We start from the raw sequence: 13,216 nt of genomic DNA on the forward strand, positions 1-13,216 counted from the left end.
AACATTCTTATTTCATTCATGACTTTATTTTAATTATCTCTTCCCGTGCTCACTGACATGTGTGGTAAAAGAAAACACCAAACACGAATGTGTTTATGTATACGTGTTCAACACTGCCGCCTACAATCAAAACACTAACGTGTTAAAATTCAACATAACAAGACCTCGTAACACACCCTATCTTCAACTCTAAACCCTGAGGTACTATTCTGAAAGTGGCTAACTCTGAAGTGTAGCGTCAGAGAGCCTAACTGCATTCATTCAACCTTTAACACATATTCACCATAATTTGATCTTTTTACAGTCACACGAATAAGTTTAAAATTTTTTGGCATTACTTTCACTTTTACCATATCACAGTATTTCTTAACATTTAAAATAACAGTTCACATTGTATATAAGAACATATTAACATGCTGTTAATTTTACGCATTTTAAAACATACATTAGTAGTACATTGTTAACTTCTATTCTTTTCCAAGCAAGTGCCAATTCTTCTACATTGAAATACTACATTTCAAAAGTCTTTCAGACTAAAACTTCTTTCTTGCCAGAATGTTTTAAATAAAATTTATACAATAACTTTTACAATATTCAAGTATTTACACATTCCTATTATACATCAACTTTAGTTTTACTCGCGAGTAATTGAAAAACATAATACCAAAATCGGTAACAACTCATTTCTCGCCTTTTTGGCGATAAAGGTAGACCTCACATGAGGTAAAACTTCTTGAAATCTGCCACTTGCAGTAAGAATGAAAGATTAACTTAAGTTTGCAAAGTAACATAAAATTTTACTTATCTTTGTGATATTCGGACATTCTTCTCTCAGCCCAGTCCTGGAAGGTAGCGAAGATTCTAGTTTGATTTATCCTCCTTCTTGTGCGGGCTCGCCCTTCAGTTCCTTCCTCTAGAATTCTTTTTCCTCCAGTTCAGTCACCTTTGAATACCTTCTTTATCTATTTTTATTCTGGATAGGGCATCTGCTACGATATTTTCCTTTCCGGGGGTATGCTTGATTACCAGATTATATTCTTGTAGCTTGAGTGCCCATCTTATTAACCTTGGGGATAAATTTTTCCCTGAGTACAATCTAGTTCCCGCCGCATGATCAGAATACACTGTTATTGGCGCCTTTCCAAAATAGACTCGGAACTTTTGCACTACTAACAGAACTGCAAGTGCCTCTCTCTCAGTCGCGGAATAGTTTCTTTGTGTTTGATTTAAAGTTCGACTAAAAAATGCCACGGGCTGCTGATTTTGCGAAAGTACCGCTCCTACCGCATATTTCGAAGCATCCGCTGAAATTTCTAAATTCTCATCCTTTTCAGGAAATTTCAACACAGGGGCTTGCATTAATGCTTGTTTTAATTTTTCGAAAGCACTATTGGCCGTCCACGAGAATCTTGCCTTTTTCCTTTTTAATTTTAACAATGGTTCAGCAATAGCTGCAAAATCTTTTATAAAGGACCTATAATATGAAAAAAGTCCTAGAAAAGAAGAGAGCTTCTTTGCCGTGCTCGGCGGCGGATAGTTTTGCACAGCAATTATTTTTGATTCGTCTGTCTCGATTCCTTTCTGAGATATTTTGTAACCTAAATATTTTAATTCAGGAGCTGCAAATTTGCACTTTTCGACATTAACTTTTAGACCGGCCTCATTTAATAAAGAAAACACCTGTCCTAAATCCTGTACATGTTGGTCTAGATTATCACTAGTAATAATGATATCGTCTAAATAGATAAATTTGGACTTTCCAAGAACAGGCCTTAACACAATGTCCATACATCGCTGAAATGTTGCCGGTGCCCCTGAAAGGCCAAACGGCAAACGCAGAAATGCATAAGTGCCAGACTTGGTTATAAAAGCAGTCTTAGGCACGTCCTCAGGTCTAACCCCTATTTGAAAATAACCAGTCGTTAAGTCTAAAGTCGTCATATATTTGGTAGACGTTATGTTCCTTAGAATTTCTTCAATAATAGGTAATGGATATACCAGATATTTAGTTATGGAATTTAATTTACGATAGTCAATCGCGAATCGCCACCTTTTTGGATGTGTCAATGGATAGTCATTATTTTTCTTACATAAAACCACCGGGCTAGCATAACTACTTGAGATGGGCGTTATGATCTTTTTATGTAGCATATCCCTGATGTGCCATTCTATAATTTTTTCTTTATTTTTATCATACCGGTATGCTTTATGGCGAACTGGCATTGAATCTCCGGTGTCAATACTATGGTTAGTAACTTGAGTAAATCCTGGAATATCACTAAATAAAGAAGCAAATTCACTTACCACTTGTTGGATTCTTTGTTGCTCTTCATTAGGCAGGTGGTCAAGGTTTAACATCGGCGGCTCCGATTTTGCTTCTCGAACTGGTTTCATCGTCAGCTTAAGGGACGCTTCATTAAAATCCAGCGTTGCTTGTGCCTCTGAAAGAAAATCTATTCCTAAGATAATATGTGCTTGCAGATTCTTTACTATAAAAAACATAACCTTTACTTGTTCGTCCTTGATACGGACGTATAGCGGTAATTTACCTATGCACTTACATCTTTCTCCTTGCGCAGCTAACACTGTCGTATTATCCGAATTATATATGCGATATTTACGAAAATACTTCCTAAAAAAATCTTCTGCCACACAGGAACACTGCGCGCCTGTATCCAGGAGTGCGGTGGCTGGGATATTATTCACCAACGCTTCAATCTTCGGAAGAGTCAAATTTTTCACCATTACTGTATTTAACTTGAAGGAAGAGGGGTTTTCTTGGCCTTCGGATTTCCGCACCCTCCCGTCCGCAAAAATCCGTTTTAGTTTAAATCACTTTTCATTTCCATGCTTTCCTTCTTTTTCCACTGGCCTTGAGACTTTTTTCCTGGATTGCTATTGAACTGTCGACGTTCGCCGGCTGTTTTTGGATGCTCGGGTTTCCTTGCCCACTGATTCGCTTTGCTTCCGTAGCCGTGTGCTTGACTTTGCTGTGGTCTTGGCGCACCAAATTGGTTTCATTTTTCATACTGGCGTCTTCTTTCAATGTCCGCCGTTCTTCTACTTTCAAACTGGATTGCTAGCTCAAATAATTTTTCCAGTGTAGTCGGATTCCTTAATTCAATAAAGTCTTGTACTTGGGGAAGTAACCTCGGCAAAATCACTTGAATTATCTCAGTATCCGGACGGTTTCCATACAAGAGTTTGAAGACGTGAATTTTTCTTAAAATAAAGCTTGAGAGATTTTCGATTCTTTGCTGATATATGCTGGAAAGTTCCGTTTCTAATTTCGCACGATCCCTTACGACAGGGAAGGCTTTTACTAGGGCAGTCTAGAAATTTTCGTAAGTATAGGTGGGACTTCCTGCTTGACCCAAGAGACTTCTGCCTATACATTTGAACCAATTAAGCACTTGGCCCCTCAAAGTGCTGGTAGCTAAGGTAACTTTCTAAAACTCGTGCACGGGGTAGAGCATGAAGTGGTCATCTAGTTTTTCAAAAAAACTGGTAACCGGTGAGTTTCCATTAAATGTTGCTTCTGGTTTCATCGAAGCGCGCATGGTCTGGACGATGTAACCAAATCCTTCCAGGGCGGCAGCTGGCATTTCTGGATTCTGAGCCGCTTCTGCAGGCAGCACAGGTTCTTCTTGAAACTCGGCCGTGGTTATTCTTCTTCGTTGGGCGCCACTATCAGGTTCAGTGTTTCTCCTTACTTGCTTGGGGAACATTGAAGAACCTGACTCGGAACAGGGAGCTTACTAAAGCTATGTTCCATAAAAGTGGGAAGTAGACAAGATACACAGGAAGGGTATAGGAAACCCTTTATTTTTCACTCTTTACAATAATTTCCGTACTTCGGAATACAGAGACCAACCACTTGTGGTCTGAACGTATGAATATAAAAATATTAACTAAACTCTAACTTAACTTTGGAATAATAAACAAGGGCCTACGTGGAAGATTGGCCGTATATTAACAGGAAGCCGTATGTAGTACAGAGAACTGTTAACACTACAATACGTTTAAAATTATTAAGAGGATTAAACCTCTGGCCTGGAAGGCAACCAGCAACCAAGTAAAACTGCTAAGGCAAGCGGCCTGCTTCTACTAACTCCTTCCTCTCTTGCTTGGCAAAAAGCCACAACTTAAGTACTTGGCGTTCGTCAGACAAATTTTGCAAAAATAAGTTAAAGCTTTTAATTCTGGCCGGAAGTAGAAAATAAGAAGTGATAGTAAAAATTTAAAATAAAAATAAACGTTAGTAAAACTTAAGATCCTTACAATGCAGTCTCCACAAGTCCTAAATTCTGCTACTAAGTGCCTCAATAAGTTCTAAATTTTTGCTGCCCCTTAATTTTGGGTCCCAGTGCTTTCCCTAAATCCTAAAAATTTTATGATCCCTTTATTTTGTTACTCGGGGCTTCTTTTTGTCTTCCCTACATTCCATAACCCAGTGCGGCCATGCTCTGACGACGGTTCTGGGTTTATGCAAATAAAAAAAAATCAGTTATTCTTAATTCAAATAGCACTAAATGTAATCTTTTGGTGAGTTAATGAAATCTTTTTTTAGTATGGAAGGAAATTTTTGTTTAATTTTTCCTTGCCAACATTTAGCGCATTTAACTTAAATCTGTAATAATCGCCGAGCATAATGTCAACATAAAAGGTTCCCATACTTCTTTGTTATTCAATTACTAATAGAAAAAATTGTTTAGGCGTCACTGCATGAGTCATTACTCAAGTTGTCATGTGCTGATAAACAAAGGGTAATGAAAGTAAAGTATAATAAATAATGATTCGTCAGGTTGGCGTGAGGGATATAAAGTATTAGAAATTGTAAAATCAACGATGTTTCTATGTACAGTCAAAAGTCTTTAATCCGGACGTCCATAATATGGACCTCAAAGCTACAAACTTTCTGTGCATGTGTCAATGCATAATGCATTAACGCATGTGTGTTTAATGTATAATGGACAGTATAAGCTAAGCTAAAATTATCTAATTATCTATTTCAGTTAATGTTGCAGATTGCGCTGTTCCTTAATCTTCTAATTGGATCCGGCTTATTATTTCTGCAGACTGTTAGAGCAATTTTATAAAAGTAAGCTTGAACTTTCGATTATGTCAAAAAGAATTTTCGATTCTGGAACTGCTAAAGGATCTACAAAGCAAAAGCATGCTTCGATGTCCATCAAACAAAAAGTGGAATTGCTGCAAAAAATGGATAAAGGCATATCCTTTGTTTCTCTAATCATTCCGAAACCTGTTTATCAATTTCACACTGCTCTGCGGGGGGGGGGGGGGAAGACGTCGCAGCACGCAATAAACTGTAGGTTGATCTGTCAGCACTATCCTTATCTTCAGGGCAGATGTTTTTATTTTATTTAGCTTATAATTCCGTACTAAATGTAGTATTTCATCTCGATGTACTCCGTCTTTGATGTGATTTAAATCAAATTCCTCGTCATTATAAATATCACGAATACACATCAAATAGTTTTCTAGTTGCAATTTTCTATTTTCGACTATGCGTAATGTAGGCGTGTGTGCATCGAAAGAAATGTTTAATAAAGTAAATAAATAAATATTAAGCTTTTTTTTTTTTTTTTTTTTTTGTAAATTTTGATACCCTTTAGATCATAATTGCTCTTTATTTCATAAATTACGGTTTCATATTTTTAATTTTATAATTTCTGCATTCCATATTACCAGATTTAAACTGATGATCTATAATCCGAAATTAATAAATTAATTAGTCGAATACCTCTTTACAAACTGTACCTCTTAAGTTGCTTTAGTACATATTTGAAGAATTCTGGGGGTAAAATGCAGAACCATCCACTACTTGGCGTGTTTTTAAGAACTGCATATACTCAGCATCCATGTACACATCGATCTATTTCCACTTAAAAGAACGGCTGATCTTTGGAACATGGTAACAATTAGTTTGGCGACATTTTGGAGGCGACAAAGGTTACTACCTAGGACTTTGGTAATAATGTGGTAATAAAGTACTCAGTTCCGATTACGCATTATTTTGTGCGAGGGAAATGAGAGATCATGAGATACGTCATGTGACATTAATGGACAAATTACAGTTCTTTAATCGGAAAAGGGGGTAAATTTGGAAAAATATCTGTAGTACTACATTATTTTGTATTAAGCTTCATTGTGTGTTGTGTGAAATAGTGTTGATTAATTTTCGGATTGCATGGCGCTATGTAAAGTGAATTCTAAATTTTTAATGCGTTTATCTGATAATAATAATAAGTTGAGATTGTGCGAAAGGAAGGATATTACAGATAAGTTTGAATGGCGGTGCAAGAAATCTGGTGAAAATGGACATTTTATGAAACGGAGTGTAAGGAAGGGTACGTGGTTTGCTGAAAGTAGTTTGAGTATGGGTGAAATTTTATTAATTTCTTATTACTGGGTGAATAGACTGCCAGTTGACTACTGGATTTCGGATTTAGAAATTAGCAGTAGTACTGCAGCCGATTAGAACTCTTTCTGTAGGGAAGTGTGCGTGCCACGTAATGAAGATTCTGAAGAAGATTAGGTAAGTTAGTATTTTTAATCATTTGAGGATATTATTTTTATGCATTGTTCTAAATGTAAGGAGTAAATAAATTAATATGGTATTATTGGAAAATTGTTATTAGCAATGATTTAGTTTAAAGTAATTAGGATTGTAATCTAATTTTTATTAATTTAATGTATGTGCTTATTTATATTTTAAGTAGTGTTTTTAATTTAATTATATTTTCATTTAATGATCGTGATTTTGTGAGTTATATGTTTGTAGTATTTTGGAATACGTTTGAGTAATATACGTTGAGTATTTTTATGCATTTTCATGAAATTTTTCTAATTTATGAGAAAAAAGCAGTGTACATGGATATAGTGAAAAGTGTGCACAATGCCATTTTTGTGCAATTCTGGGATGTTTTTTCAAGTAAAAATAAGTCGACGTGTACATTATTTAGTTAGATTTTAATTAAATGATAGTTATTTTGTGAATTTTATGTTTGTAGAAATTTGGTATACATTTCAGTTGAAGTAAACGTGCATGGAAATAATTTAAATATTTGACACTAAGTATTTGTAACCATTTTTAATGTTTGCGGTAGAAATTCGTTGGTGACGTTTATAATATAATAGATAATTTAGAGGTAAAAGTTTTTGGATATTTTATTTATTTTATACGTGGAAATGTTCATCTTTGGAAAGGGTATATACTTTTTCGTGATCACGTAATTTCATATATGTTCTTTTTACCGGATTTAAAGATTCACAAAATTTTCATGCATTTTCGTGAAATGTTTCTAATTTATGACAAAAAAGCAGCGTACACAGATATAGTGAAGAGTGTGCGCAATGCCATTTTTGTGCAATTCTGGGATTTTTTTTTTTTAAGTAAAAATAAGTCGACGTGTATATGATTTAGTGATATTTTAATCAAATGATAGTTATTTTTGAATTTTATGTTTGTAGCAATTTGGTATACATTTCAGTTGAAGTAAACGTATATGGAAATAATTTAAATATTTGACACTAAGTATTTGTAACTATTTTTAATGTTTGCGGTATAAATTCGTTGGTGATGTTTATAATATAATAGATAATTTAGAGGTAAAAGTTTTTGGATATTTTATTTATTTTATACGTGGAAATGTTCATCCTTGGAAAGGGTATATACTTTTTTGCAATCAGGTAATTTTATATATGTGCTTTTTACTGAGTTTAAAGATTCACAAAATTTTCCTGCATTTTCGTGCAAATTTGTAATTTATGAGAAAATAGCAGTGTAGATGGATAAAGTTAAGAGTGTGTGCAATGCCATTTTTGTGCAATTCTGGGATTTTTTTTAAGTAAAAATAAGTCGACGTGTAAATGGTTTATGTGTATGCGCTATTCTGAAAAATGTGCAACGAGTTTGCGATTGTGCACTTTTTCCCAATTTTGCAGTTAATATTTGTCATGATTAAGCAGTTTTGTTACATAAAATTTCTAGCATAAGTGTAATTCGGCTAGTAGATTGTTGGAAAAAGTGTTGAGTAAATAAAAAGAAAAGAAACGTCTTTACTTCGTGAAGACAAAATGGCGGAGAAAAAAAAATAGAGGGTTGCTGTAGCAGAGTTGGTCGCCAAATTTTCGCCAAGTTACCATAATCTAAAGATCAACCAAAAGAACATCCCAAAATTACACAAAAAAGGCATGGTGCACTCCCTTGACTTTATCCATGTACATATTGAGTATTTTCACTTAAAAAGTCAACCCACTGCTTGGCACGTTTTAAAGATTTCACAAACTCCCTATCCATGTGCACATCGACCTATTTTCACTTTAAAAAAAATCATAGAATTGTACAAATTAAGCATTGGTCACTCCCTTGACTTTCTCCATGTACACATCGATGTATTTTCACTTAAAAAGTCAAAGGAAATTGACAATAATCGAATTCTTCTTACTCTTGCAAAAAGGGCCAAAATAAGTGGGTGATTCTGCACTTCACTCCATGGCGCTTATTTGGCGTAATTTGTTGTGCGCAAGACGGTTACCCTAATTTTCTGATTAGGGATGATTATCTTCAGACACCCAGCTAGGAATCTTTATCGCCATAAAAACCGTTGCCAAATCATTTGTTGCCATGTTTCAATGATAGCTGAAATTTCGTTAAGTGCCGGTTACGGAAACATTCCCAAAAAAATGAGCACACATTCAAATGGTTCATTCGAAATGAATACTACCAAGCTTTTCTGCAAATTTTAAAGTTTCGATTTGGTGACGTTTAAAATTTAAGTGAAGGTACCAGGTATTGATGTTTAGTGAAGATAACTTATAATTAAGTTAATCCACACAAAACATTAAAATAAACTGATTTAAAAAAAATCGGCTAAAGTGCAGATTCGCCCACTTACTTGATTGGCGCTTTCTACAAGAGTAAGAAAAATTGGATTTTTGTCAATTTTCTTTGACTTTTAAAGCGAAAATAGGTCAATGTGTACATGGATAAAGTCAAGGGAGTGCGCAATGCCATTGTTGTGCAATTCTGGGATGTTGTTTTAAGTGAAAATAGGTCGACGTGCACATGGATACCGAGTATGTGCAATTCTTAAAAACGCGCCAAGCAGTGGGCTATTCTGCACTTTCCCCAAAAATTCATCGCATTATATGAAAAATAAAACAGATATGAAAATTAAAGGGCACTTACGAAAGAAATACATTTGGGATTGTGGTATATTGCTTGCTACAATGAATCTATCTAAATTAGTTGCAATGACGTTTAAACACATCTGCTCAAGTCCTTGATACCTTATAAATATCATGATGAATTATTTTAATACAACTTTAAGTTTAAATTTTCACTATATTTATTCCGTTCCTTTACAGACAGAGTACACACGTCTTGTTTTGCACCTGCTAAGTCTTTCTGCAGCGATGGGTGAAAAATCAAGCTTAGGTGCGAAGGAAAGGTATATAGAAAAAGGGTCAATTTCGGATTTCAGAGGAGAGTAAAGGAACTTCGTATTAAGACAGACAGACAGACAAAGTAGACAGATGTCTTGTTTTGCACCCGCTAAGTCTTTCTGCACAGATGGGCGAAAAATCAAGCATAGGTGCGAAGGAAAGGTATATAGAAAAGGGGCAATTTCGTATTTGAGGAGAGTAAAAAGGGAACTTCGTACATCTTGCACGAGTTCAAAAGGTCAGGAAGAAAAGATGGGACAAAATAAAATTTAAAATAAATGGCCCAAAAATAATAGAGAGGGAAAAAAAAAAAAAAAAAAAGGGCCTATAGAAAGAAAAGGAAAAGAAGTAGAAAATATCCTAAAATACGATTGTTTCCATGAGTGTAGTTAAAAGGAGGAAAATTTGTCTTCATTTACAATAAATAGTGTCTCACAAGTGTGTGTGTGTGTGTGTGTGGTGAGTGTGTTTTGTAATGATGAATAGATGTGTTACTGGGGGAGAAAAAAATATTGACGGTGTTAAATTGCTTCGTATCAAGGTATTTAGCATGAAATACAAAGTAATATGTATGCTGAGTATATGCAAAGTAATATGTATTGCATCCTGAGATATCAACAAAAGTCATCATACAAAGTATATATTAATTAAACTAAAGTAACTTGTGCTATTTTCGTTCCCAACATTTTCATACCTTTTTGGAAAAAACAGCAGCAGACAAACAAGATAGAACCATATACAATACAAGACCACAACCGTACACACACACACACACACACACACAAAAAAAAATATATATATATATATATATATATATATATATATATGTGTGTGTATGTAAATTACTGAGTATATGTATTAAAAACACAAATTAAACATAGTATTTATTAATTTATATATCATAATTTATTACAAGATTTATTATTTTGCTATCATATTTTATTACTACTTACTTAATTAATTACACAATGAGGGACACTGTATATATAAGCTCATAGTTCTAAGAATTTATTTAAAGTAGTGACGAATAATCCATCCGTTACATATGGACATTTAACAGATAGCAAGGAACAGTATGAGAAAAAATCGGTGAGGTATAATATTATTTAAAGGCAAAAAATATTTAAGCGATCTAAAAAAAAAAAGAAAAGAATTCCAGAGGATCCGAGAGGAAATAACGCGATGCCGTGAGTCCCCTATTTTCCCTCTCACGAGATTCCTCAAAGCAAGATAAGGGGGCTTTGTAAGTGACGACAGACATGAACTGATAACGTTGGCGTCTGTTCGGAATTGTTTAACAAAGGAAGCCACAGGCAATAAGCAATTTCAAGTATTTTTTAATGCTAAAAACTGATTAAAAGTTAAAATTTATTGATTTAAAGGCACATATTTATAGAAATTTGATTGGGTTTAGATGAAAGAAGGGTACTCATCTTAAAATTCCAGCCTTTCGTTGTACTTCCTCACATTGTCCGCTGTTTCATTCTCATCAACATCGCAACTGAAAAACTTTTGAAAACGTGTAGGTATTGTAGAAAAATCATTATTTCAAAGTAATTTAATTGATATTCCCCAACGGGAAAGGAATTTTTTTCACTTTTTTACGGAGCGCTGCGAACGTCCAGCCGCTTGCCTCGGTGATCGCAGCGCCCCCGGAACTTCGTATTTGACGACAGATGTTTTATTTGAGCGTTACAGTTATAGTTAAAAGACTGATTTTTGTATGGACGTATGCATTTAGAATACGGTTTTTAGTAAATATTGAGTAAACAAATAACGTAATTAATTACTGATTTAAATCAAATAAATATTTTAAAAGCAACTAGGAACATAAATAAACATTTCTATGGCACGTATTTAAAATATGGCTATCCAGATGAAATTAGGATTTATTTCTTACTCGAAACTGGCAAACGTCATTTTCAAAACAAAGCTTAAATTTGTTTATCAAAATGTACTGAGCTTTATTTAGTTGATTTACACCACTGTCAGTAAATAATTAAGGGGAACCAGGTTTGTTGTGCATATGTTTTTTTTAATAATCTTTTGTATGAAAGAAAGTTGAATATTGTGAACTATATTTATTCATCACTTTCTGTTAAAATATGTTGTATATTTATAGTGTTTTTTCTATTGTATTCATAGTTGTATAGGCAGCAACTAAAAAGTATGTTTCAAAGAAGGGGAGCCCCCTGGATTGGTAATTAAATTTTATACTTTTAATTATATTTCCAGTTCTTTTATGCGAAAACTAATGCTTTAAATTTTGAAAGTCTTTTATGCTGTATATTACTTTACGTAAATTTGAGAATTTAAATTGTTGAAAGATTCAAGGAACCTTGAATGTTAAGTAATTAGAAAATATGTAGCTCTTTGGCGCAATCTGGGACATGCAACTTATGTTTTTGGCACTATTTCATATGCAAAATATGAAATAATTAGATATAAGGTTCAGATCTGTAAGGTATAGGAAAAAGCGTATGCTTTCAGTAATGCTGAAAACCCAATAGCGGCCGAGCGGTAAAGTTGCTGAACACTAGTAGTTCAGTCCGAATTTTGAATCCCGCAAACGGGCTAGCTGCATGGGCGTTTTCGTAGTTTTCCCCGTGTGTAACATGTATACAAGCCAGTTTCTCTTAGAAAGCCTCCACGTAGGCATCCCTCCCCTTAGGCAGATAGCCCTCGAGGCTCTGCTATAATCACACACACACTCAGTAAATCTGAAATTTTGGTGTGTGCGTGTTGGAGTGATTTTGATGTTGATTTGGAACAATTTGACTTTTAAGTGAAAATAGGTCAATGTGTACATAAATAAAATCAAGGGAGTGCACAATGCCAGTTAAACTTTACTTTACAACACTTAAACTTTTATGTAAGAGGTGCTACCGGAATTGTTGCAAGATGTTCCGGCTGTCATTCGTGATCGCATGTGGTTCTAGCATGATTTTGCACCAACCCATAACCATGTGCGAGTCCGCAATTACTTGGATGGGACATTTCTGGGTCGATGGATTGGCTGTGGTAGACTCGTTTGATGGCCACTCCGTTTGCCAGATTTATCCAGCTTGGATTTTTTTATGGGGCTATTTGAAGAGCATCATTTACGAGACTCCCGTTGACTCACTGAAGGACCTCGTTGCACGACTATCCATTGCAGCTGCAATCATGCACGAAATGCCTGTTGTTTTTCAAAATGTTCATCAATCCCTTCTGTGATGTTACCAAGCATGTATTACTGCTGGTGGTCACAATTTTGAACATTTATTTGTGAATACTGTATTGCTACGAAGATGCACTTTGCGTTGCTTTTGTACATAAAAACATTTTCCTGTCGTGTCATATTTTTGCATTTCTGCCTTAACCCATTAGCCGCTGGTGTTGCGTTGATGCAACGGTCAATATAAATGCGTATATAAATATAACTACCTAAGATATTTTATACCAACAGATGATTTTGTGTAGGGAATATTATGAAGATTATTTCTGTAAAAAAATATTTGCCTTCAAGAATCATTTTGTTTATAATAATTAATCTCGTACTTTAAGTAAAATTTTCGACGAGGTATTTTTGCTGAAAATATTTAAGGAAAGAATTGCCGTCTTTATGAATGATCTATTTTTAGTTAAGGTCACTGTTTATCGGAACATTACATCAGTCAGATATTTATATTTGTGTTGGGAAGGAAGGAAAAACAGGTGTTGCGTTGATGCAATGTCAGCAGGAAACGGGTAGTCAATCTCCTTT

General features: G+C 34.6%; 2 protein-coding genes across 3 annotated transcripts in view; one reads left to right on the plus strand and one right to left on the minus strand.

The window, feature by feature from the left end:
• Positions 1–9,540, minus strand: part of LOC118199178 (uncharacterized) — a 25,301-nt gene extending 15,761 nt beyond the window's left edge. The window contains exon 1 of the mRNA XM_035370979.2: positions 9,215–9,540. Within this exon, the coding sequence (XP_035226870.1) occupies positions 9,215–9,329 (115 nt within the window). The 5' untranslated portion in view covers positions 9,330–9,540. The remainder of the gene's footprint in view (positions 1–9,214) is intronic.
• Positions 9,541–11,373: 1,833 nt separating this feature from the next.
• The window catches only part of LOC118199181 (uncharacterized), a 159,257-nt gene continuing 157,414 nt past the window's right edge, over positions 11,374–13,216 (plus strand). The window contains exons 1-2 of one of the 2 annotated variants that reach the window (XM_085820951.1): positions 11,374–11,484; positions 11,617–11,671. In XM_085820951.1, coding sequence (XP_085677077.1) covers positions 11,641–11,671 — 31 coding nt within the window. In that variant the 5' untranslated portion in view covers positions 11,374–11,484; positions 11,617–11,640. The remainder of the gene's footprint in view (positions 11,485–11,616; positions 11,672–13,216) is intronic. The other variant, XM_085820950.1, reaches the window with a different exon arrangement.

Source organism: Stegodyphus dumicola, chromosome 7 (assembly GCF_044657685.1).
Source record: "Stegodyphus dumicola isolate Sdum_Otavi_A_Nest chromosome 7, ASM4465768v1".
In the NCBI taxonomy this organism is placed as follows: domain Eukaryota; kingdom Metazoa; phylum Arthropoda; class Arachnida; order Araneae; family Eresidae; genus Stegodyphus; species Stegodyphus dumicola.